Source organism: Leptopilina boulardi, unplaced genomic scaffold, assembly GCF_019393585.1.
Source record: "Leptopilina boulardi isolate dan_hultmark-lab unplaced genomic scaffold, ZJU_Lbou_2.1 LbouV2_119, whole genome shotgun sequence".
NCBI lineage: Eukaryota > Metazoa > Arthropoda > Insecta > Hymenoptera > Figitidae > Leptopilina > Leptopilina boulardi.
The window spans coordinates 51,171-70,963 of record NW_026137662.1 but is presented as its reverse complement, the minus strand read 5'-3'; the positions used below and the strand labels follow the sequence as shown (position 1 = coordinate 70,963).

Sequence of the window (19,793 nt, the reverse complement as noted above, 5' to 3'; positions counted from 1 at the left end):
ATAATGTATTTTACTAACCTGAAATTGTCCAGAATTTCTTTCTTCATTGTTTTAAATTATTTCCTTTAACTTTTAAAGTTGTCAAAAAATTTTTAATTTAAACTTTTGATTAAGAAACATTAATTTTGTACAAAATGTAAATTTAACACTTATTTATTTTTTTCAGAAGAAAAACTATCAATTAGCAAATTTTTAAAAACTCTTTTTGGCACATATATTATATTGAAATACAATTCATTTTTTTTTATCGAAAAATTCTTTCAAATAGTAAATATATGTAAAAATTTACATGGAAAATTAGTTTAATGTAAAAATTGTCAAAATATATATTATCGTTTTTGAGCTGCATCCGCGTCCAATGCTGTAAAAAAATATGAATGTTGTTAATAATTAATAATTATTATGATAATTTCCAGGGAAAAAATTAACTTACTTTTTCCATCACAAGCAACTATTTTAACTTTATCAACAATGGCCACTTCTTGTACTTCTCGAAATTCAACATCATTTAACATAAATGTCCACACATTGTCACAAAATCTGTACGTATTTAATTTTCCAGCCTAAAATCGAAACGTTTTTTTCTTATATATATATATATATATATATATTTTTTTTTAAATATTAATAAAAATTTCTTAATTATTAATTAAATGTAAATTAATATACGTGGACCTAATACCTTGAACGTAAGCCTTGATTTAACTCGAGTTGCAAGTGCCTGATTAATAGCTTTGTCAAATTGTAATAATACTTTAATTGCAAGCTGTGGTGTAATTTGTCCATACTGAAAAATAATTAATAAACAATAATTGTTACATTCAAGGTAAGCAATTTTTTAAGAAAATTTTGTTTTTTAAATGTTCATTAGATACAATTTACCTGAATTAATTCGTCTAGACTTTCTTGTAATGTATTTCCCAATGTTGTATTTCTGTATAATTGATAAGACATGATTAAAATTAAGACTTAATACAATTATACAATTTTTTTTAAACTATATTTTAAATTAGTATTAATTGTTGACAACTTGCACGATTGCACTATCAAAATTATAGGTTAGGAATATCAGCATAAAGTACAATACATACGTGGACATCACGTGCTTCGTGATTGGCTAGAAGGTTTCCTGGGAATAAAATCAAACAAAAATTTCTTTCTTTACCGCGGGGCAAATTTAAATCTTTGAATTTTAAAAAAACATTTATTTATTATTTAATAATAAAAATAACTAATTTTAAGAATCAAATAATTTTTCTATTTATCTGCTTTTTAAAATATTACAATAAATATTGACAATTGTTTTATAAATAGTAATGCTTTTTTTATCAACAAAATTTACTTGTCTTTATTAAATGGCAGTTCTGTTTTTTTTTCGTTCAGAATAAAATTGTACTAATCGGAATCATCATCATCTATTTGATTTTCATCTAGTTGATGATATATTCCTGAATGTAATCCCATATCCTCTTCTCCTTGGGATAAAAGTTCAATAATTGCACTGAAAAAAAATTATTTGTTGTAAAATATACTAGCAAAATTTTTTTTTTACAATTAACATTTTTTTTTGTAATTTACCTAATAATTCGTCCCTCTTGTCCCTTCCAATCAACAGTTCCTGGATGATTTATTTTGTGCTCCAAAAGTGCTTCTAATTGTTCACGTAATTTCTAGAATTAACAATTAATTAACAAATATTTCAATAATAGATTATCTATTTAAATAAATAGTTACTTGAATAATTCCAGCTGTACTTGATTCGCAAGAGAATTTTAATGAATTCGTTACTGTCACGACACTTTTATTCCCATGGGACTCTGAAAATTGAAAATAAATAAATAAATAGTTTTAAATAAATTTTAAATAAATCATTTTAAAGACAAACCTGATAATCTATTGGAATTGGCAAATAATAAAGCCCATGAACTGACAAATGTTGTATCGTGCAAATAAATTGCAGTCGATCGTTTTTTCAAAAAATAAATCAAATATGTACTTGGCATAGTTCGAATTTTTTCATTTATACTCGAAGGATGTATTTTCACTTTTCCATCCTCAGGTGTAAAGACTTTAACATTATGTTTCGTAATTCCTCTGTGAAAAATTAATAACAATAATAAATAAAGAAATTAATAATAATTATAAAATAAAATGCAATAAAAAAAGGAATTACTTGACAATTGCAATGTTTGGATATAATCCAGCGCAAACAATTGCCTTAATAAGTGATAAATTATTAGAATTTCTATTTGCATTAATATCATGTAAATTGTCATTTTGTAAAAATTTCATTTCATTCATATAACGTGCAAATTGTTTTTTCATTTCAGACAATAGTTGAAGTGTATTTTGTGATAGAAAATATTCACGACAAAACGATGAACTCTGTTGTCGACGATGATTATTTAATTCATAACGTTTTAACGCCTCGGCAAGTGCAATATGATCGCTAAATTGTCCCATTCCAAGTTCAAGTTTTTTATTGCGCGCTTCTTCTTCCTTATTAAGAGGGCAATAAAATGCGTCTTTAAATGATAAACTTGCCGCTATGGAAAATACTGGATCAATACAAGAGAAAAGTGATGCCCAAATAATCATTTTACCTATAAGGAAATAATCAGTTAATTACAATTTTGATTTATTAAATTTAATAATCAATTTATTAAAGTAAATAATTATAACTTTGACAGAAAATAATTTTTAATTACCGGTTCTAGGATCCAAAGGTAATTGAGCTAAATGATAACCGAGAGGTGTTAAACGTTCATTTGCATCGAGAGCATTTAATTGTCTTAATAAATCCAGCGATATATCAATAGCCTTAGGATCAGGTGGATCTATCACACTAGTAAGAAAATCGCTTGCTTTTCCCAATTGTAATATTTTAATTTGTAAAATAACTTCCTCTAAGCGTGAGCGTAACATTTCTGGCAATGGATAATGATCAAATGTATTTTCTCGGGCTTTTGAATATAAATGATAACAAATACCGGGTTTCACTCTGTAATTATATAATAAATAAAATATTAACATTTTAAATAATTAATTAATAAAAATACTATAATAAAATTAAATAAATATTCGAGAAAATTTGCAGTATTTTATTAAATTAAATAATTTAATGGATTTTTTTACCTTCCGGCACGTCCTCGTCTTTGTTGGGCATTTGCAATTGTTTCCCATTCGGGTAATAAAGTTTGTATATTATTTTCAACATCAAATCGTGAAAGTTTCGTTTTTCCACAATCAATAACATAAACGACATCATTGATTGTTATTGATGTTTCAGCTATTGACGTTGAGATGATTATTTTTCGAACTCCATATCGTGGTACATCAAATATTAATTTTTGATCAACCGTTGGCATTCGAGAATGTAGTGGATATATAATATACTTGTCTGTAAGAATAAATTTTTTTTTCGTAAAATTAAATTAAATTTTCTTCCTGCAAATTATATTTTTATTCTATATCAAAAATATAAATAAATTACCTCTTGGATATCGATAACTTTCAGTCATCATTCTGTGTAATTTTGTAATATCCATTACACCAGGAAGAAAAATAAGTATTGCTCCAGGTCCTTGTGTTGAACATATATAAGCCACTAATTGTTCAATAAGTTCAAGAGAAAGTTCTTCACATTTTGGATTTTTTAATTCGTCAATTACAAATTGTGGATATTTTCTCTGCATGAAGAAAAAACATTTTTTTTTTACTAATTAATTAAGAATAAATAATAAATTAGAGAAAATAAATTACTTGAGCTTGAAGATGACGTAAGTAAGGGTCAATAAGTGACGAATATTGATCATTAACTTTATCTTGAAACTTGTGCTTCTTCATAAATTTTTTATAATGTTTTTGTCTCTCGTTTGTTTTTGTTTCATTTGGAAACTGAAATCTGAGAAAATATTTTATTATTTCAATTGCATTTGATAATAAGAAAAAATAGTAATAATTTACCGTGTAAATAATATCGCGTCCTCCAGATAAAATTCTTCCACAGGATATGTAAAACCAGGAATATGTATTGTTGGACAATCTCCATAATATTTGGAAAATTTGTCACTATTTAAAGTTGCACTCATGAGGATGACTTTCAAATCAGGCCTCTTAAAATATAATAATTACCATTTGACTATTTCTGATAATTTAAAAAAGTTTAAATATTTAAAACAACTACCTTTGGAATCACTTGCTTAAGTAAAGCAATAATAAAATCACTTTCAATACTCCTTTCGTGAATTTCATCTAAAATTATATGTGAAATATCCGTTAAAGCAGGATCGCTTTGCATAAATTGTAGCAAAATTCCAGTTGTCGAAAACATAATACATCCTTGCTTTCGACTCAGAACTCTAAAATTAAATTAAATTTAATAATTGAAAAAAATAAATTGTAAATAAAAAATAATTACTTTTCGAGACGAATTTGATAACCAATTGAATTTCCCAATGATTCACCTCTTTCGGCAGCAACTCTCTCAGCTATTGATATTGCACTAATTCGTCTTGGTTGTGTGCAAATTATTTTCGTGATACTGCCATTTTTTTGCAACAATTCATTATCGAGTATAAATTGCGCCACTTGTGTTGTTTTACCACAACCTATTTGACAAATAATGTTTATTAAAATTAAATAAAATTTTATTTAAAGAAAAAAGAAATGTACCTGTTTCTCCGCTTATAAGCATCACTTGATTATATTTTAAAAGATCTAAAATTTCTTGTTTTCTATTATAAGCAGGCAATAGTGCACGAAATTTTAGCATATTTAAATATTCTCTTGAATTTAACATTTCTTGATAATCTTCATAAAATTGTTCATCAAGAACATTATTCCTTTCTAATTTTGATTTAATACGTAATGAATTCATGAGATTTTCTTGTATATTGCCTGAGACAATATTGAGAAATTTTCTCTTAAATTGAGAATCATTTATATGTGTATACATATCTTCGAATTTATTCTCATTTCCGGTAAATGATGGTCTATTTAAATCTCTATTAAATAATTTATCACCACTTTTACGAAAATCCATCAATGTTGAAATACGTTTTTCTGTGCTTGGATTTAATTGAAGAATCTTTGCATTCTCCTCTCTAGTTTCAGCAATAATTTTCGCTCTATCTCTATAATAGAGACCAATATCTTTTCCCTTAAGCCATGGAGGATGAGCACCTCCTCGTCCTCGTCCTCCTCCACGACCACCACGTCCACCTTTACTCCATCCTCTCGATGCATTAACACCGTTAAACATTTTGGTCCCTGACATTTTCTTGCAATAAATTATAAAAGTTCCTACAATAATAATTCATTAGTAAATAAATTAATAAATAAATTATTATTAAAAATAAAATATGACAAATAATAATAGTAAAAATGTTATATTAAAGGAATATTAAAAGAATAAAGTTAATAAATTATATACTTTAGACATTTACATAACCAAAATTCTTCAAATATTTGTTTCTCCACTATATTCATGTATTTTCTATTTGTTTTTTTAATTATTTCCTTTTTACATATCTTATTAATTAATGTATTGTATTTTTATTTATTATGATGTAAATAAATATGGATCGTATACACGTTTATTATTATCAAATGAACAAAAAAAATACAATAGATTGCCAAACACATAATTATTCCCGCCGTGCGAAATATTAGATTTCGCTAATTCTGATTGGCTGTTAAAACTTCTAAAAAACATGTGGATTGTAACTTAATGTTTATTTCCCGCCAATTTCAACAAACAGCTGATTGAAAACAACAGGGTTGGGAATATTACAACTATTTGACACATCAACCAATTAGAGGACATTTACTAAAGAAAGAAACTAGTTTCTCGAGTTTCTGATTGGTGGGTCATTTGACAACTGTTTTTTCCCGCCTATTGAAAAATTAACAATGGCCATAATACAACAATGGCGAAGATAAATATTTTCCTTGTTTGCATTTGAGTTTTTATTTCTCTGAACTTATTTATTATTTTATATATCCAAATATTGTAAATTTTTTATTATTTATAAGTGAAAATGGCAAGTAATTTACCAGATTTATTGAGAGTTTATTATCAACGACTTTTTCCCTACAATGAATATTACCGGTGGTTAAGTTACGGCAATGGTATGTATTATTTTAAAAAAATGTTTTAAGAAAAAAGAACCTCTATAAGTTTATTAATATTTTTTTTCAGGCAATTTATTTTCACGTAGAGAATTTTCATTTACTGTTGAAGACGATGTTTATATTAGATTTCAGGCATTCAAAAATTTAAATCAACTCATGACTGAAATGAAAAGATTAAATCCACACAAAATTGATATTGGAGCTATTTACAATGTTCCGTGAGTATTTTTCTTATTACAATTTATTAAAACAGACATAATTAATGGTGAATTTTTATTTTAGGCCAACAGAACATAAATATGATACGAAATTTTTTCCCGTGGAAAAAGAACTTGTTTTTGATATTGATATGACTGATTATGATGAAGTGAGAACTTGTTGTTCAGGTGCTGATATTTGCGGTAAATGTTGGAAATATATGGCAATAGCTTGTAAAGTAATTGATTCTTCATTAAGAGGTAAACACTTTCATTTTTCTCATTTAATAAATAACAAATTTTTATTATTAAAATATTAAAAATTTACTTTCTTTTTTCTAAATAGAGGATTTTGGATTTAATCATATTCTCTGGGTATTTTCTGGAAGAAGAGGAGTTCATTGTTGGGTTTGCGATAAAAGAGCAAGGAAACTTAATGCATCTGCAAGAAGCGCAGTTGCTGAATATTTACAATTAATAAGAGGCGGAGCGTATGCAAAGAAAAAAGTGATGTTACGACACAAAACACATTATTCAATAGAGTAAGTTTTAATAATAATTTAATATTATCATTTAATATTTTGACATATTTTTACTAATTTTTAGACGTGCTATCGGTATTATAAAATCAGTATTTATTCCAATGTGTGTCATCGAACAAAATATGTTGGGCACTGAGGAAAATATAACAAAATTTTTGGAAATTATTCACACAGAAGAAGAAGTAAGAGGAGAAGTGAGAAATTTACTCAATAAACATTCGACTAGTGAAAAAAGATGGGAAGCATTTCAAGACTATTATAACAAACAATTACAATCGGTATGTAATTTTTTTCATTGTCTTTTAATTAAAATACATTTTTTAATTTTCATATTTTTATCCAGAGTTCAAAAAAATGGCGTTCGAGACATTTAATTGAAGAAATAATGATTCAATATTCATATCCAAGATTAGATATACACGTGTCAAAGGCTTTAAATCATTTATTGAAATCACCATACTGCGTTCATCCAAAAACAACAAAAGTATGCGTACCATTTAATCCAAAAACAGTTGATAATTTTGATCCTCATAGTGTGCCAACAATTCAAACGCTTATTAATGAAGTTGATGCTTACGACGCAAAAGAATTGGCCAGACAAAAAGAAGAATCAGTTAACGTTCGAAAAATTAGAGATTATAAAAAAACAGCAATGAATAAGTCTTTACACATTTTTCTTGAATTTCTGAGAAATCTTGAAGATTCTAATCGAGATGAGAAAATAATACAAAATGGTATGTTGATTTCATGTTAATTAATAATTTTCCACGTTAATTATAAAATTGAAAAAAAATTGACGATTAGTAAAAACATTTTTCTTTTTCAGATACACAAATGGAATTCTGAGGATTCATTTATTTTTTACGAAATGACAATTTTTATCTTGGTAAATAAATAATTTTCTTTATAAATAAAATTTTTTATTATTCAACAAATAGCTCGATATTATTTTTTTCATAAAAATAACTACTTTTGTGTTTTCATTCGAAAATTTTCTATTATGAATTAATTGAATTTCCCGCTGGGAAAATATTTAAAGTCGATTCATAAGATTATTTTAGAAAAACCCCCAAAATGTAACACTAATAACTTCCCAACCTTGTAACTAAATTCTTCACATTTCGGATCTTATACATTTATTTGTTTATTGTGAACAAACCTTTAAATTAAAATTTCTGGACAATAGTGCTGTCTTTCTTTTTCACAAATTAAATACAAGGGAAAGAAAGATATTGTCATGTGATAAAGACAATCACAACAAGTGAATGTATATAATTATTTATTTCATATAATCATTGTACAATAAACAGTCGAAGGTTCTGTTGATAATTCCCCTTCCATAAACTGTAATTTTTATTACGTTAACAATCAACACTTGTTTTCTTTTTCCATTTTTTTTTTTTAATAATCTAACCTTCCTTGAGAAAAAATGGGCGCACGTCAAATGGGGGTGTAGCCACATCAAAACAAAAGTCGTTTTCTGTTTTTCTTGAGAAAAAAAAGAGAGAGAGAGAGAAAGATACACGTGAGTTCAATTGAATTTTATTTATTTTCATTTTTGATCAAATGAAAAATAATCCTTATTATCCTTCCATAAGGAACTGGAATGTCTTCTATAAATTATGTCACAGACGAAATTTATTTACAATTTTATCAACAATGTATCTAAATAAGGATTTTTTTTCAAAAGTTTTATAGGACAAAGTACATATTTGAAGTTTTGAGATATATGTAATTTTGTGTCATGTAATGTGTGTTTATATACATACGTTGGTAATAAACTGTATTTGAAATACTTGACATACTTTTTAAAAAATATTTTAGTAATGTCTTCAGCAAATAGTGTTGAGTCCTTATGGACGTTACAATGGGATATGATGGAATTAGCAGGACATCTTCGTCAAGAACGTCTTTTTGTTAGTTCCGAACAACAAAATCTACAATCACTCAATGAAAATGTAAATATTTATTCTTTGTCTTAAATGGTTTTTTTTAATGTATAGAAAAATGTAAATAAATTTTGTTTAGGTTTTGTTTCTCTCATCGGATTTGGCGCAACAAGCATGGGTAACAGCACAACAAAGAGTGAATTTAAATCATCTAATAGTATCACGCCCCGATTCAACACCAGCATCATGTTGTCATCGTGCGAATATTTTAGAAAATTCTCATTTTATTGATGCCTATAAACATTTTCGATATCAAACATGTTTGGCTTATGGTGAATTTCTCAATTGTTTGAGAAAATCACCAAAATTATTGGCATCATGTCTTGTTGAGGGCGATAAAATTTTACCTGAAGCAATGCAAGGAATAATACAATCACTCGCCGCTGGACTTTATGGAAGTTGTTTATTTCCTGAGGATAAATTATTAGTTTTAAAGTTACTTCGTTATTTAATGCTTCTTCAAGTTGTACCATCTGATAATCCACGTCGTTTACTTCGTCATGGAACGTGTGCATTTTCAAGTTTTTATTCTGTTTTTCATGAAAGTTTATTTTCATCGAAATTCTTTTTAACAGCCGCACTACACAATCCAATAATGCAATTATTAATGGAAGATGAAATGTCACTTGATATTGATCCGGATAAAGCTTCAATTTGTCTAACAGCGGCTGAACGTTTAAAGAAATTTGGCAAAGAAGGAACAGTTGAATATCAAACAAAATTACAACGTTATCGTTTGTGGACAATAAATTCTCTTGTTAGAATAACTCAAAGATTTATTTTAAGCATTCGTGAGAATATGCATTGTTTTCCCACCAGTATTTTTTGGTTAGTGAGACAAATGGCTGGGCTTTTAAATAAAAATGGAAATGTCGATCAAAAAGAAATTCATGCAATGTGCACCGATTTGGTATTTACATATTTTATTTGTCCAGCAATTGTTAATCCCGAACCATATGGTATCACCGATGCGCCAATTAGTTATATTGCAAGATTTAATTTAATGCAAGTTGGACAAATTTTACAAATGCTTTCACTTATGAAATATCAAACAATTGACAGTAAAGTAATGGATTTGTATAAAAGATTTGAAAAAGATTCAGTATCGTCAATTATTGATACAATGTTGGATGGAGCAACTGAAGAATTAGAAGATGAACCAACAATGATTGATGCAAATAAATTACAAGGTTTATCAAGATCCGCTGCACTATTCACGGAAAATGAATTAAATGCATTAATTTCATTTTTACAAGTTGTTCACAATGAGATTAATAAAAATGAAACTTCACCATTAATACTCGATAATCAGAAACAATTGAATGATATGTTGGTGCAATTGCCATTGTCAATGCCAAATGCCAATCGAATTTCTGATGTTTCACCGGAAACTCCAAATAAACGTGGGGGAATTCTTGGAAAAGGTAAATTTTGTAGTATTTTAGTATTCAATTATTTCGTAAAAAAAACGATTAATTTAAACGTAAAATTTACTTTGACAGGTAAAGGAAGAGGAATTCGTATATCTTCTTCATCGTCAAATACAACAACAGATGGTAGTGAAGATGTAAATGGTTCTTCTGCAATTGATGATGAATCAATGGATAAAGTTGCTCAGGGTGTTCTCGTTATTCCTTTTGGACCAACAGTGAGCGAATGCGTGGGTTTACTTAGCGAACAAAAGGTATTTTTTTTTTTTTTTTTAAATAAATTCCAATAAATCTCTTTAAATATGTAAATTCGATATTATTAATTTAAACAAAATTTTAAATTACTTTTTTATTCTTCTATTCTCTCTCTACAGGTTTTATGTATGGATATGCAAAATAATATGGAAAATGGATCAATCACGTTTAATCTTCCAGACGATTTGTCTAACCGAAATAATCGTGGGAGAGAAGGAAATAGTGTCGAACGCATTGAAACACAAGAAAAACGAACTCGTTTCTCTCTATCTCACGATGAAGGTATTTATTTATTTTTACCATTATTAAAAATAATACAAAAATTAAATATTAAAAAAAAAACAATTTTCAGTGTTATTTGAGGGATCAATTGGAAACACATCTGATAATTTGGAAGCAGTTTCTGAGGCAGCTTCTAATCATAGTGTGGCATCGTCACTCGAATTAGAAACAGAAGATCAAAATGACAATTTATCAGATATGGTTTCAGCAAATGTGTCAGGAAGAGGAACACCAAATATATCGGGTCGTGATACGCCATCGTCACAAATAACCGAAGGTGACGATGGTCGTGTTGCTGGTGAAGCGAGACAATTAGATTTACCACCACCAACAATGCCGACAAAACAAAGTCGATCTGAAATTGATGATAAATTTTGCAAATTCGAAATTAAAAAACTTATTGAAGGTAAAAATTGATGATTGGTGATAATTTCTTTTTTTATACTTAAATTTTTTTTTCTAGGTGATGAAACTATTTCACTAGTATCTGACACATGGTCTACAGATGTTTTAGCGTCAGATAGTGAAATTGTTGAGCAACAGGAGAGATTTTTATTTCCGCCACCACCACCACAAGAACAACCGCCGCCTTCACTTCCTGTTGAAAGTTCACAATTAGATGTTAGCGAAACTGCTTCGGAAGCCTGGAGTACAGACGTTCTTGCAAGTGATTCTGAAAGACTCACTGAAGTTGATACTGATGATACAGCAAGCGTTGCAAGGTTTTAATCTCACTTTTTTAAATTCTAAATTTAAAAAAAAGCAATTCGGGAAAATAATTTCTGTCTAATATCTTTAATTTCTATTTAGATCGGACGATACTGCAAGATCAGAAATAGAAAGTCGCGGTGAACCCGAAGGAGGTGAAGAAACGCCACCACCTGTTAATTGTAAGTATTTCAAATTATTTGCTGTTTTTTTTATTAATTAATTTTTTTTCATATACAGCAGATAATGCAGCAGCAGTTTTTCGACCAATTCGTGAAGATCCAATTGGCAGTTCTTCGGTGAGTGTACTTTCATCACCAACAGCAATGCATTCACCAACTTCAAATATAAATGTTAGAGGAACAGGAGGAATGAGAATTGATTATAGACGAAGTACAATTGATTATATAGACACTAATTCCAATAATAATAATATGGATTATGGAAAAGTGGTGGGAGAAGAAAGATTGGTACATTTAATGGATAAATTACAATTTGACAGTAGCAAAGATCGGCAAAATTCTGTTAATGGATTTGTACCAGTTTCATCATCAGTAAATTCAACCAATAATACTTTGTGTCCAATGCAGGATAAATTGTCAAATGGCGATATTAAAACCGAAGTAAATTTATTAATCACACTTTAATATTGAATCTAATTAAAATTTAATTTACATTCAATTTAAATTTCCTTTACAGGAATTAGATGGTTATTCCGGAGGGAATTCGAGTGACGTTGTTGTTAGATTGAGTACCGCGAGTTTAACGTCAAGCAGTAGTTCAGGATCGGAGCCACGATCAAAAAATAATAGTAGATGCATGACAGATTTGTCAAATGTTCAATCGCTATTAAATGGTGGTAACGATTGTCAAACGAATTCGACTCCATTGAAACCATCAACATCAACGGGAGCAATACCGAAAAGTATAAGCTTCGACATGACCGCCGAAAGAGGTGATAAGGAATTATTGGACGATGATCAAAAAAATAAGAGAGGATTTTTTGGAAAATTGAAAATGTCATTGAAAAATAGAAGGGGAAAATCATTACGTGGTGCTGATGATTTAAGTAGATGTTACGATAGAGAAACAGGAGCCGATGGTGTCGATATTAATCGACATCGTCTAAGAAGAATCATGTCCGAAGATCCATCAGCTAGTGCACACAATGGTTTGTTTTTAATTTAAAAAAAAATAAATTTTGTTAAATACGTTTTTTAAAATTTGTTTCTTGTTCTACAGACAGTACGGATGATATTTTAGCAAAATATAGAAGAAAACCGAGTACAAATAGTGATACAGCTTCTGTAGAAAGTACACAGTCGAGAACAAAAGAAATTGAAGATGAAAGATTATTAATAGATCCTAATAATATTGAAATGTCATTTGCTTTTGTCGATGCAAAAAGAAAACTTCGAATGGTACTCAGCACTGCTGATTTACAACACATTCCATGGACGAGTATAACGGAGGTGAAAAATAATTTAATTTTTTTTTGTTTTAAAAAGAAATAACAATTTAAATAACATATTGGACTTTTTTTCTCAGAGAAATGGTTGGACTCAGAAAGAAAATGAATTAGTGGCTTTTCTTCAGATGCAATTGGCTGAGGCTATTAATTTACAAGATAGAGCATTAATTGCACATCTTCATGAGACATTGAGATGCGTCAGATTATTTAATGACGATGGTTGTAGAAAATTGTTTAGATCATTAAAAGATGATTATAGAAAAAGATCTCCATATATTGCGTATCTTGTTCGATGTCGTCAAGGTTTATTGTCAACTGTTGCGCATTTAGATCGGTAAGCATTTTATTAAAAATTTAGTATTTTTTCTATTTTAATAATAAAAAAAGAAAAATTAATAATAAATTCTTTTTTCTTTGCGAAAAAGATTGTCAAAACGTGTAAAATGTGATCGTGATGCAGTCAACAGTCATTTGGTGTCAGTTTGTGTGCGAGTTTTTCTTGAAAAAAGAGAAACATTGCTTTCACGATTCTGCGAGGAATTCAAAAAGCTCTCTTTACCTGATGAAAAACTAGAACTTGTGGAAAATTTTCTTGGCAAAATTCACTCAGAAATGGAAAATGACTCAATATGGCAAGGTATATTTGAATTTTATAATTATTCATCATTTTCACATACATTTAATATTCTAAATTCAAATAACTACTAAATAAAACATTCATTTTTCATTTTTTTACTCGGTAATTAAAAATTGAGGAAAATAAATATTCTGTTAAATAGAAATTCAGTTTAATAAAATGTTTGTTGTAAATTTTAGCTGCCAGTAATGCTCAATTGAAATTAGCGAGAATAGTTGTGGAAAGAATTGTGATGGCTCAAATATATTACAATGCACTTTATCCAAATGGCGATGGTGATTTATGCAGGGATCAAGTTCTTAATGATCATATTAAAAAATTATCAAAAGGCTTAACGCCAAATCATAAAAATTTCAAAATTCCAAAGATTTATCATTATGAATGTCCATGGCCATGTGCACAAGCTGAATTGGCCGTAATATCCGCATATAAAACACCGCGTGATAAATTTCAATGCATTTGGCGTTGTGCAACAACAATTATGAGTCTTTTGTCAATGGCATCAGAAAGAGGAATTCCAGCAGCTGATGATTTAATTCCCGTACTTGTTTACGTTATTGTAAAGGTAAAGAAATTATTTACGGAAAATTTAAGAAATTCATTTTATGAAAATTATTAACATTAATTATTTTTAAAAATTTCATTTCTAGGCAAATCCACCATCATTATTGTCGACAGTACAATATGTTGATAGTTTCTATGGTAATCATTTACAGGGTGAGGAACAATATCGGTGGACACAATTTTGTTCTGCTATTGAATTCATTAAAACAATAGATTAATAGTTGCATAAATTATTATTATTAAAATAATGCATAAAAGAAAAATGATTCAGAATTTTTTTTTTTAACATTTTGTTAGAAATTTTTTTTTTGCAGAATTACAATCGTAAAAAGAATTTCATGCTTATTAAAAAAAGAAAGAAAGAATGATGAGAGTCTTGTACATTTTAATTATATATATATAGATATTGTAAAATTAAAAATAATTCTGCTTATTTTTCCTATATATATAAAATAATGATATAAACAGATGATATATATGTTGATATTGTAACACCAAATAACAGTAATGTAACAATAACACCAAATTTGTGTTGGGTTATAGCCTACTGTATAACAATTTATTTAAAAGGGCTGTATATTTTTCCATGAAAGTGAATGAGATAGATTAATAGTACAAAAAAAATTTGTATTATTTTCCTTCTATTTTTCATTTAAGTAATATTATTTTCAGTTACTAGTATTAGTGAAACTAATTAAATTTAATTTAAACATATATTTTTCTTTCTTAAAAAAATAATTATAACAAAATTAGATAATTTTAAGTATGGTAGTCGATTTTGGAATTGAAAAATTTTTAATTAAATTATTTTTACTGCTTCATAATTTTTATGTAAAAAAAAGAGAATTGCTTACTTCAAAATTAAGAGAAAAATTAATCATACGTTTATATACATTTATTAACATGAATTCGTATTGAATATGTTTTACAAATTACATTTTTTTGTAAATAATTAGATGGCAAAAATAGAACAATATTATAATAACTCGATGTTAAATGTTATTTTCAGTATTTTAGTCTCAGTTAACAGTGATAAATGAAAATAATAAAAAACGAATGAAGTGAAAGACTTTTTTTATATTTCTCTATTTGAAACTTAAAAATTATGCTTTAAAAAACAAGTGCTTAACATTTAAGCGTTATGCAAAAAAAAAACAATGTTCGTTTTGATTAAATTTTAATGTCAATAATAATTAAATTATAAATATTTAATTGAAAATTTAATCAAGACGAAATCTTTTCTTTTTGGAATAAATCAATTTCTTTTTCTAGATAGATAGAATGACAATTCTTTTAAGTTGAACATTCCAAATGCAGTTTTCTTTTTATAGAAAATAAAAATTCATAAAAATTTATACAATTATAATTTTCTTAAAAAAATCTTTTCTAAAATGCGCGAGTTTTATACATTTTGATTACGAGTTGTTACGTTTTAATATATTTTTGAGACAATTTTCCAGGTAGGAAATTATTCTTTTTGTTTTTAGATTACGAAACTTGGAGAATTCTATGTCCAGAATATTTTTTTTTTGTTTTCAATAAATTACTAACGATTTAAGTGATGAGTTGTTTTTTTAGAAGTCTTGAGAGAGAAAGAGAGAGAGACAGAGAGAGAACATCGAAAAAAGCTTATTTTAATCCGAACGAAGTATATCAATTCGCTTTCATATGGCCTCATATGCCATATCAACGTTTACCCTCGTTACCGAACCGTTTAAAAATTCTTCAAGTTCATCACGTTCACGATTCTCGTCCTTGGATTTTTGTAACGATCGTCTTTTCTTCTTTTTCTCCGATTTTTCCCTATCTTTCTCCTTCTCCTTGTCCTTTGATTTTTTCTTCTTCTTCTTTTCTCTCTCTTCGCCCTACAATTAAAAAAAAATAAGTAAAAGAATTTTCTTTTTAAAACAAAAATTTACAAAAAAATTGAAATGCATTCAGAAAAAAAAACCTGTGAAAATTCTTCAGAAGAAAGCTTCTTAAAAACAATATCCATGAAATGATCAATAAGATGTACAAATTCCTGCTTTTAAAAAATTTATTTTAAAAAAAATATATTTAAAATATTTTAAATAATAGACGTGAAAAATACTTGTAGAGATAAGTTTTTGCATTTATATTATTTTAGACGAAACAATTTAGTAAAAAATTAATTTCTTTCTAAATTTTATTTTTTTGAAAAGTATAAAAAATACCTTTTCCTTGTGTTTCTTTTTTTCCTTTAAAACAGGACTGCTGCCATTTGAACTCAATTGTCTGACACTCGAAGTGTCAAGAAGTTCAAGATGAACATTTGAACTTGTCATACTGACATCACGACTTTTATCACTAAATTCGAGTCTATCTTTTCTTGTACTATTACTGCTCACATCTTCACCACCTTCGGGACTTTGTCGCCATTTAGAATCACGTCCAAGCCAATTGTCATATGTATCCGAATCTTGACGATTATTTAAATCAAATTCACTTGAACCCTGGAAGTCCTGTTCCTCAATGGAAGACACTGAGTCACTTTTTTTTATTTGTGGAATTTCCTGACTCGATTCAGCGCCTTGTAATTCACGTTTATTGTGCCTTGACGATTTACTCAATGGATTTTCCGTAAGTTTCAATTGTACCGGCGTTGGCGTTTCGTCAGCCGATGATAAATCATCCTCAAAACCAGCGACCAATGGATTTGCAGTTTCCGTATCGCTAAAAATAAAATATTTATAAAAAAATTATGTATAAAATAAAATGAAATTAAAATTTTAATTAAATATTTTACCTGTCGGAATCGACACGCTCGGATTGTGTTTGTTGTCCACCTTGACATCCCTCGTCTAAGAATGATTTATCCAAAACATCATCGTCGGGAACAAAATCTTCAACACTCGTCAATGGTGAATTTAAATTAATACCGGCAATATTTGGCAATTTTTCTCCATCCTCATCTTTTTTATTACCAAATATTTTCGACATAAATGACTGTTGTCTTAATTGTGTATCACGATTAATTTCCGGACTATTACGATTCTCTCTCGATGTACTGTGCGAATGTTGCGGTGAATTTTTAATTAAATTCTCCGACATTTTTGGTAATATATTATTATTTTCTTTCTTTGGCGGTGGTGTTCTTAAATCGATATTATTATTTTTCACTGGTATTGGATTACCGGCACCAATTGGTCCCGATAACGTTACACTTCTTTTTATTTCGTTATTCGATGCAATTTGTTGATTACTTGGAACAATTGGAATTGAATTTGTCACCGATGTTGAATCGGCAACGGCTCTTCGCCTATTTACAAGATTATCTAAAAATTTATTATAATCCGCATCATCACTCTCTTGATAGAGATCCAATTCTTGTATTGTCAATCGTGTTTCGTCTTCGTTTGTTTCGATTTGCTTTATAAGTGTTTCGCGTTGTAATTGCAAAAATGGAAGATTAAAAAATTTGTGCAACAACTTTAAACCAAATCCATTTCGCATTGACGTTTCCGCATATCTCACCTGTAAATTTTTGTTTTGGAAATAAGAAAAAGTTTTTGCATATTAAAGAAAATAGTTTTTAAAATTTCTTACTTGCGCCAATCTTCCTTGTAAAGAATCAATAAAATAAGTAACATGATCGGCAGTAACGGTTCTATGATGCGACATATCGCAATGATTGCCCAGAACAATAACCGGTATGTGACTGGGAATTTTTGGAAGTTCTCGTTGCACGTAATCGAATGTCCATGTTTTTGTTATATCCATCATTATAATAACGCCATTTGTTCCTTTATAAACATCAAGAAATTCCGCATCCAATGCTGGTTCCTCAATAATATTTTCAGCTGGTAATGTATCCATTTTTAATCCCTCCATTTTTCGGCGTCTTCTACCACGGTCAACAACGTCCCACACTTCTACCTTGACAACATCATCGGTCGCTTTATAATTCCATTGAATACTCGCCACTTGTATCTCTTCCGTTGGCACATATTCTTCGACAAATTTTTGTCCCTGAAGACGATGAAACAGACAAGTTTTGCCCACATTTCTGTCGCCTTTTATTATTATTTTCACTGAAAGTAAGAATTTTATTTTTAAAAATTTAAATAAAAAAAAAATAATAAAAATTGAACGTAAAAATTAAGAAATCAGTAAGAAAAACAAAACTAGTAGTAATTCTTTTCTTTCAATAAAATTATAAAAGGAAAACACTTACTATTATACTGAACTCCTTTCGCGAATTTTCTTTGTAAATTTGTGGGCATTGATTGATGATTCGGTCGTGGCGAGGCATTTCCCTCGGATTTGCCTGCCAATCTCTTAAAAGCCGAGAACATCTTGTGATTTTTAATTATTTTTCCAGTTCATTCTTCATAAAGAAAAAAAAGAGTTCTTAATTACATTACTCAATTTCTTTTTATATAATCATGCATTATTGATTATTTTATCACCAATCTCAGAGAAAAAAATGCAAAATTTCCTTCCAAAAACAATGACCAATTAAGATTTTTAAATAATATACAGAAATTAATATGCAAATCCCTTTTTGACACATAGGTTAAGTTCAATGTACTCTGTTATACTATTATCTTTATAGTTGCTTGATATTATAAATTTAAAAAATTAGAATAAAATTAGCATACAAATATTGCACTTTTAAAAAGAATAAATATTATAAAAAAGAAAAGGTGATTATTTGTTTCAACAATATTGAGAAAAAAATATCAAAATTTCAATTAAGAACATTTAATTTCCAAACTTTTAGAAATATATTTGCATAAATAAAACTTACCAATAATCAACACATTTCAAAATTTTAGCCTATCGTTTTAAAAAAATTCTAATTAAATATCCATTTTCATTATGAAAACCAGCAACCAGCTGACAACTGTCAAACATATGGAAAATGATGATTTTTTTTAAAGTTGGTACACTTAAAAGTGAGAGAATCCATTAAGGTTTATTAAGTTGGCATAGATTTTAAAATATGTAATTAAAAAAAGAAAATTATTTTTTATTACATTTATTATTAATGAATTTTCCCTTAATATTATATTCATATTTATCAAAATTATAGATAAATGATATAAGTTTATAGACAGGTAAGAAGAAATTTAAAAAATTAGTCTTTTTTAAAAAAAGGAATTATTTTCATGTTGGTAGAACTGAAAAAGTTCAGTTTTTATTTTTTGTTATCGTGGGTTGGCATTGGACTATTGGAGCTCATTGCAAATGGCGTCGTCAGAGAGAGAAGAACCATATTTCGTTCGAAAAAATTTAATCTTTTATTATTAGGTAAATCATAACGTTAATTGTATATATTTTATAGTAATTAAGTTCAGATTTGTTTAAATTATCGATAAATAATGTAAGTTTCGTGGCAGGCAAAAAGAAAATTAATATATTTTGCTAAAAATTTTTTGACACGGGAACCTAACCTAAAAAGTTTAGTATCGAAATGTTAAACAAAAACTTGAGGTAATGTATAATTAAAATCGTAGGTAATAATATACAATTTTTGTTTTATTGATAATAAATAATAAAAATTTGCGAAAAAAAGAATGAATAACAAAAAAATAGGTTTTTATTAAAAGGGAATTAATTATTTTCATGTTGGTAGAACTGAAAAAGTTCAGTTTTTGTT

General features: G+C 27.9%; 5 protein-coding genes across 6 annotated transcripts; 2 read left to right on the top strand and 3 right to left on the bottom strand.

The window, feature by feature from the left end:
- Positions 1 to 137: 137 nt before the first annotated feature.
- On the bottom strand, positions 138 to 1,074 carry LOC127284253 (transcription initiation factor IIA subunit 2). The gene is made up of 4 exons (XM_051309615.1): positions 883 to 1,074; positions 683 to 787; positions 434 to 563; positions 138 to 361 (listed from the first exon to the last, which is right to left on the bottom strand). The coding sequence occupies exons 1-4, from the start codon at positions 952 to 954 to the stop codon at positions 330 to 332; spliced, it is 339 nt and encodes a 112-aa protein (XP_051165572.1). The 5' UTR covers positions 955 to 1,074; the 3' UTR covers positions 138 to 329.
- Positions 1,075 to 1,235: 161 nt separating this feature from the next.
- On the bottom strand, positions 1,236 to 5,617 carry LOC127283641 (ATP-dependent DNA/RNA helicase DHX36-like). Its single transcript, XM_051308647.1, has 14 exons — positions 5,448 to 5,617; positions 4,675 to 5,304; positions 4,421 to 4,610; positions 4,187 to 4,361; positions 3,967 to 4,115; positions 3,763 to 3,904; positions 3,494 to 3,689; positions 3,136 to 3,400; positions 2,709 to 3,001; positions 2,174 to 2,603; positions 1,886 to 2,094; positions 1,735 to 1,817; positions 1,579 to 1,670; positions 1,236 to 1,501 (listed from the first exon to the last, which is right to left on the bottom strand). The coding sequence occupies exons 2-14, from the start codon at positions 5,276 to 5,278 to the stop codon at positions 1,396 to 1,398; spliced, it is 2,934 nt and encodes a 977-aa protein (XP_051164604.1). The 5' UTR covers positions 5,279 to 5,304; positions 5,448 to 5,617; the 3' UTR covers positions 1,236 to 1,395.
- A 289-nt stretch (positions 5,618 to 5,906) lies between these two features.
- LOC127284341 (DNA primase small subunit) lies at positions 5,907 to 7,809 on the top strand. Its single transcript, XM_051309740.1, has 7 exons — positions 5,907 to 6,132; positions 6,203 to 6,353; positions 6,418 to 6,593; positions 6,679 to 6,874; positions 6,939 to 7,152; positions 7,218 to 7,608; positions 7,701 to 7,809. The coding sequence occupies exons 1-7, from the start codon at positions 6,042 to 6,044 to the stop codon at positions 7,718 to 7,720; spliced, it is 1,239 nt and encodes a 412-aa protein (XP_051165697.1). The 5' UTR covers positions 5,907 to 6,041; the 3' UTR covers positions 7,721 to 7,809.
- Positions 7,810 to 8,049: 240 nt separating this feature from the next.
- Positions 8,050 to 15,709, top strand: LOC127284320 (GTPase-activating protein and VPS9 domain-containing protein 1). Of its 2 annotated transcripts, none has more exons than XM_051309722.1 (15): positions 8,050 to 8,399; positions 8,699 to 8,832; positions 8,903 to 10,247; positions 10,326 to 10,507; positions 10,628 to 10,790; positions 10,861 to 11,196; positions 11,254 to 11,512; positions 11,601 to 11,680; positions 11,742 to 12,121; positions 12,198 to 12,669; positions 12,741 to 12,970; positions 13,047 to 13,303; positions 13,395 to 13,606; positions 13,786 to 14,171; positions 14,257 to 15,709. In XM_051309722.1, the coding sequence occupies exons 2-15, from the start codon at positions 8,701 to 8,703 to the stop codon at positions 14,386 to 14,388; spliced, it is 4,566 nt and encodes a 1,521-aa protein (XP_051165679.1). In that variant the 5' UTR covers positions 8,050 to 8,399; positions 8,699 to 8,700; the 3' UTR covers positions 14,389 to 15,709. The 2 variants fall into 2 exon arrangements, with proteins under 2 accessions (XP_051165679.1, XP_051165671.1); XM_051309714.1 differs by having other exon boundaries at positions 8,055 to 8,399; positions 11,739 to 12,121.
- Positions 15,051 to 19,066, bottom strand: LOC127284332 (rab-like protein 6). The gene is made up of 6 exons (XM_051309731.1): positions 18,942 to 19,066; positions 18,366 to 18,518; positions 17,738 to 18,222; positions 16,938 to 17,665; positions 16,366 to 16,864; positions 15,051 to 16,035 (listed from the first exon to the last, which is right to left on the bottom strand). Exons 2-6 carry the CDS (start codon positions 18,484 to 18,486, stop codon positions 15,835 to 15,837), a joined length of 2,034 nt encoding a protein of 677 aa, XP_051165688.1. The 5' UTR covers positions 18,487 to 18,518; positions 18,942 to 19,066; the 3' UTR covers positions 15,051 to 15,834.
- Positions 19,067 to 19,793: the final 727 nt, after the last annotated feature.

Excerpts from the sequence above, each read along its gene's own strand:
- LOC127284320 (XM_051309714.1), top strand. The coding sequence starts at position 8,701 with ATGTCTTCAGCAAATAGTGTTGAGTCCTTATGGACGTTACAATGGGAT. Across the intron at positions 10,508-10,627 it reads GTTTACTTAGCGAACAAAAG|GTTTTATGTATGGATATGCA; the intron begins GTATTTTTTTTT and ends CTCTCTCTACAG. Across the intron at positions 12,122-12,197 it reads ATGGCGATATTAAAACCGAA|GAATTAGATGGTTATTCCGG; the intron begins GTAAATTTATTA and ends TTTCCTTTACAG.
- LOC127283641 (XM_051308647.1), bottom strand. The coding sequence starts at position 5,278 with ATGTCAGGGACCAAAATGTTTAACGGTGTTAATGCATCGAGAGGATGG. Across the intron at positions 2,604-2,708 it reads ACCTTTGGATCCTAGAACCG|GTAAAATGATTATTTGGGCA; the intron begins GTAATTAAAAAT and ends ATTTCCTTATAG. Across the intron at positions 1,502-1,578 it reads CAAGAGGGACGAATTATTAG|TGCAATTATTGAACTTTTAT; the intron begins GTAAATTACAAA and ends ATTTTTTTTCAG.
- LOC127284253 (XM_051309615.1), bottom strand. The coding sequence starts at position 954 with ATGTCTTATCAATTATACAGAAATACAACATTGGGAAATACATTACAA. Across the intron at positions 564-682 it reads AATCAAGGCTTACGTTCAAG|GCTGGAAAATTAAATACGTA; the intron begins GTATTAGGTCCA and ends TTTCGATTTTAG. Across the intron at positions 362-433 it reads AGTTGCTTGTGATGGAAAAA|CATTGGACGCGGATGCAGCT; the intron begins GTAAGTTAATTT and ends ATTTTTTTACAG.
- LOC127284341 (XM_051309740.1), top strand. The coding sequence starts at position 6,042 with ATGGCAAGTAATTTACCAGATTTATTGAGAGTTTATTATCAACGACTT. Across the intron at positions 6,133-6,202 it reads GTGGTTAAGTTACGGCAATG|GCAATTTATTTTCACGTAGA; the intron begins GTATGTATTATT and ends ATTTTTTTTCAG. Across the intron at positions 6,354-6,417 it reads GGAGCTATTTACAATGTTCC|GCCAACAGAACATAAATATG; the intron begins GTGAGTATTTTT and ends TTTTTATTTTAG.
- LOC127284332 (XM_051309731.1), bottom strand. The coding sequence starts at position 18,486 with ATGTTCTCGGCTTTTAAGAGATTGGCAGGCAAATCCGAGGGAAATGCC. Across the intron at positions 18,223-18,365 it reads GAAAGGAGTTCAGTATAATA|TGAAAATAATAATAAAAGGC; the intron begins GTAAGTGTTTTC and ends TCTTACTTTCAG. Across the intron at positions 16,036-16,365 it reads AAAAGAAACACAAGGAAAAG|GGCGAAGAGAGAGAAAAGAA; the intron begins GTATTTTTTATA and ends TTTTAATTGTAG.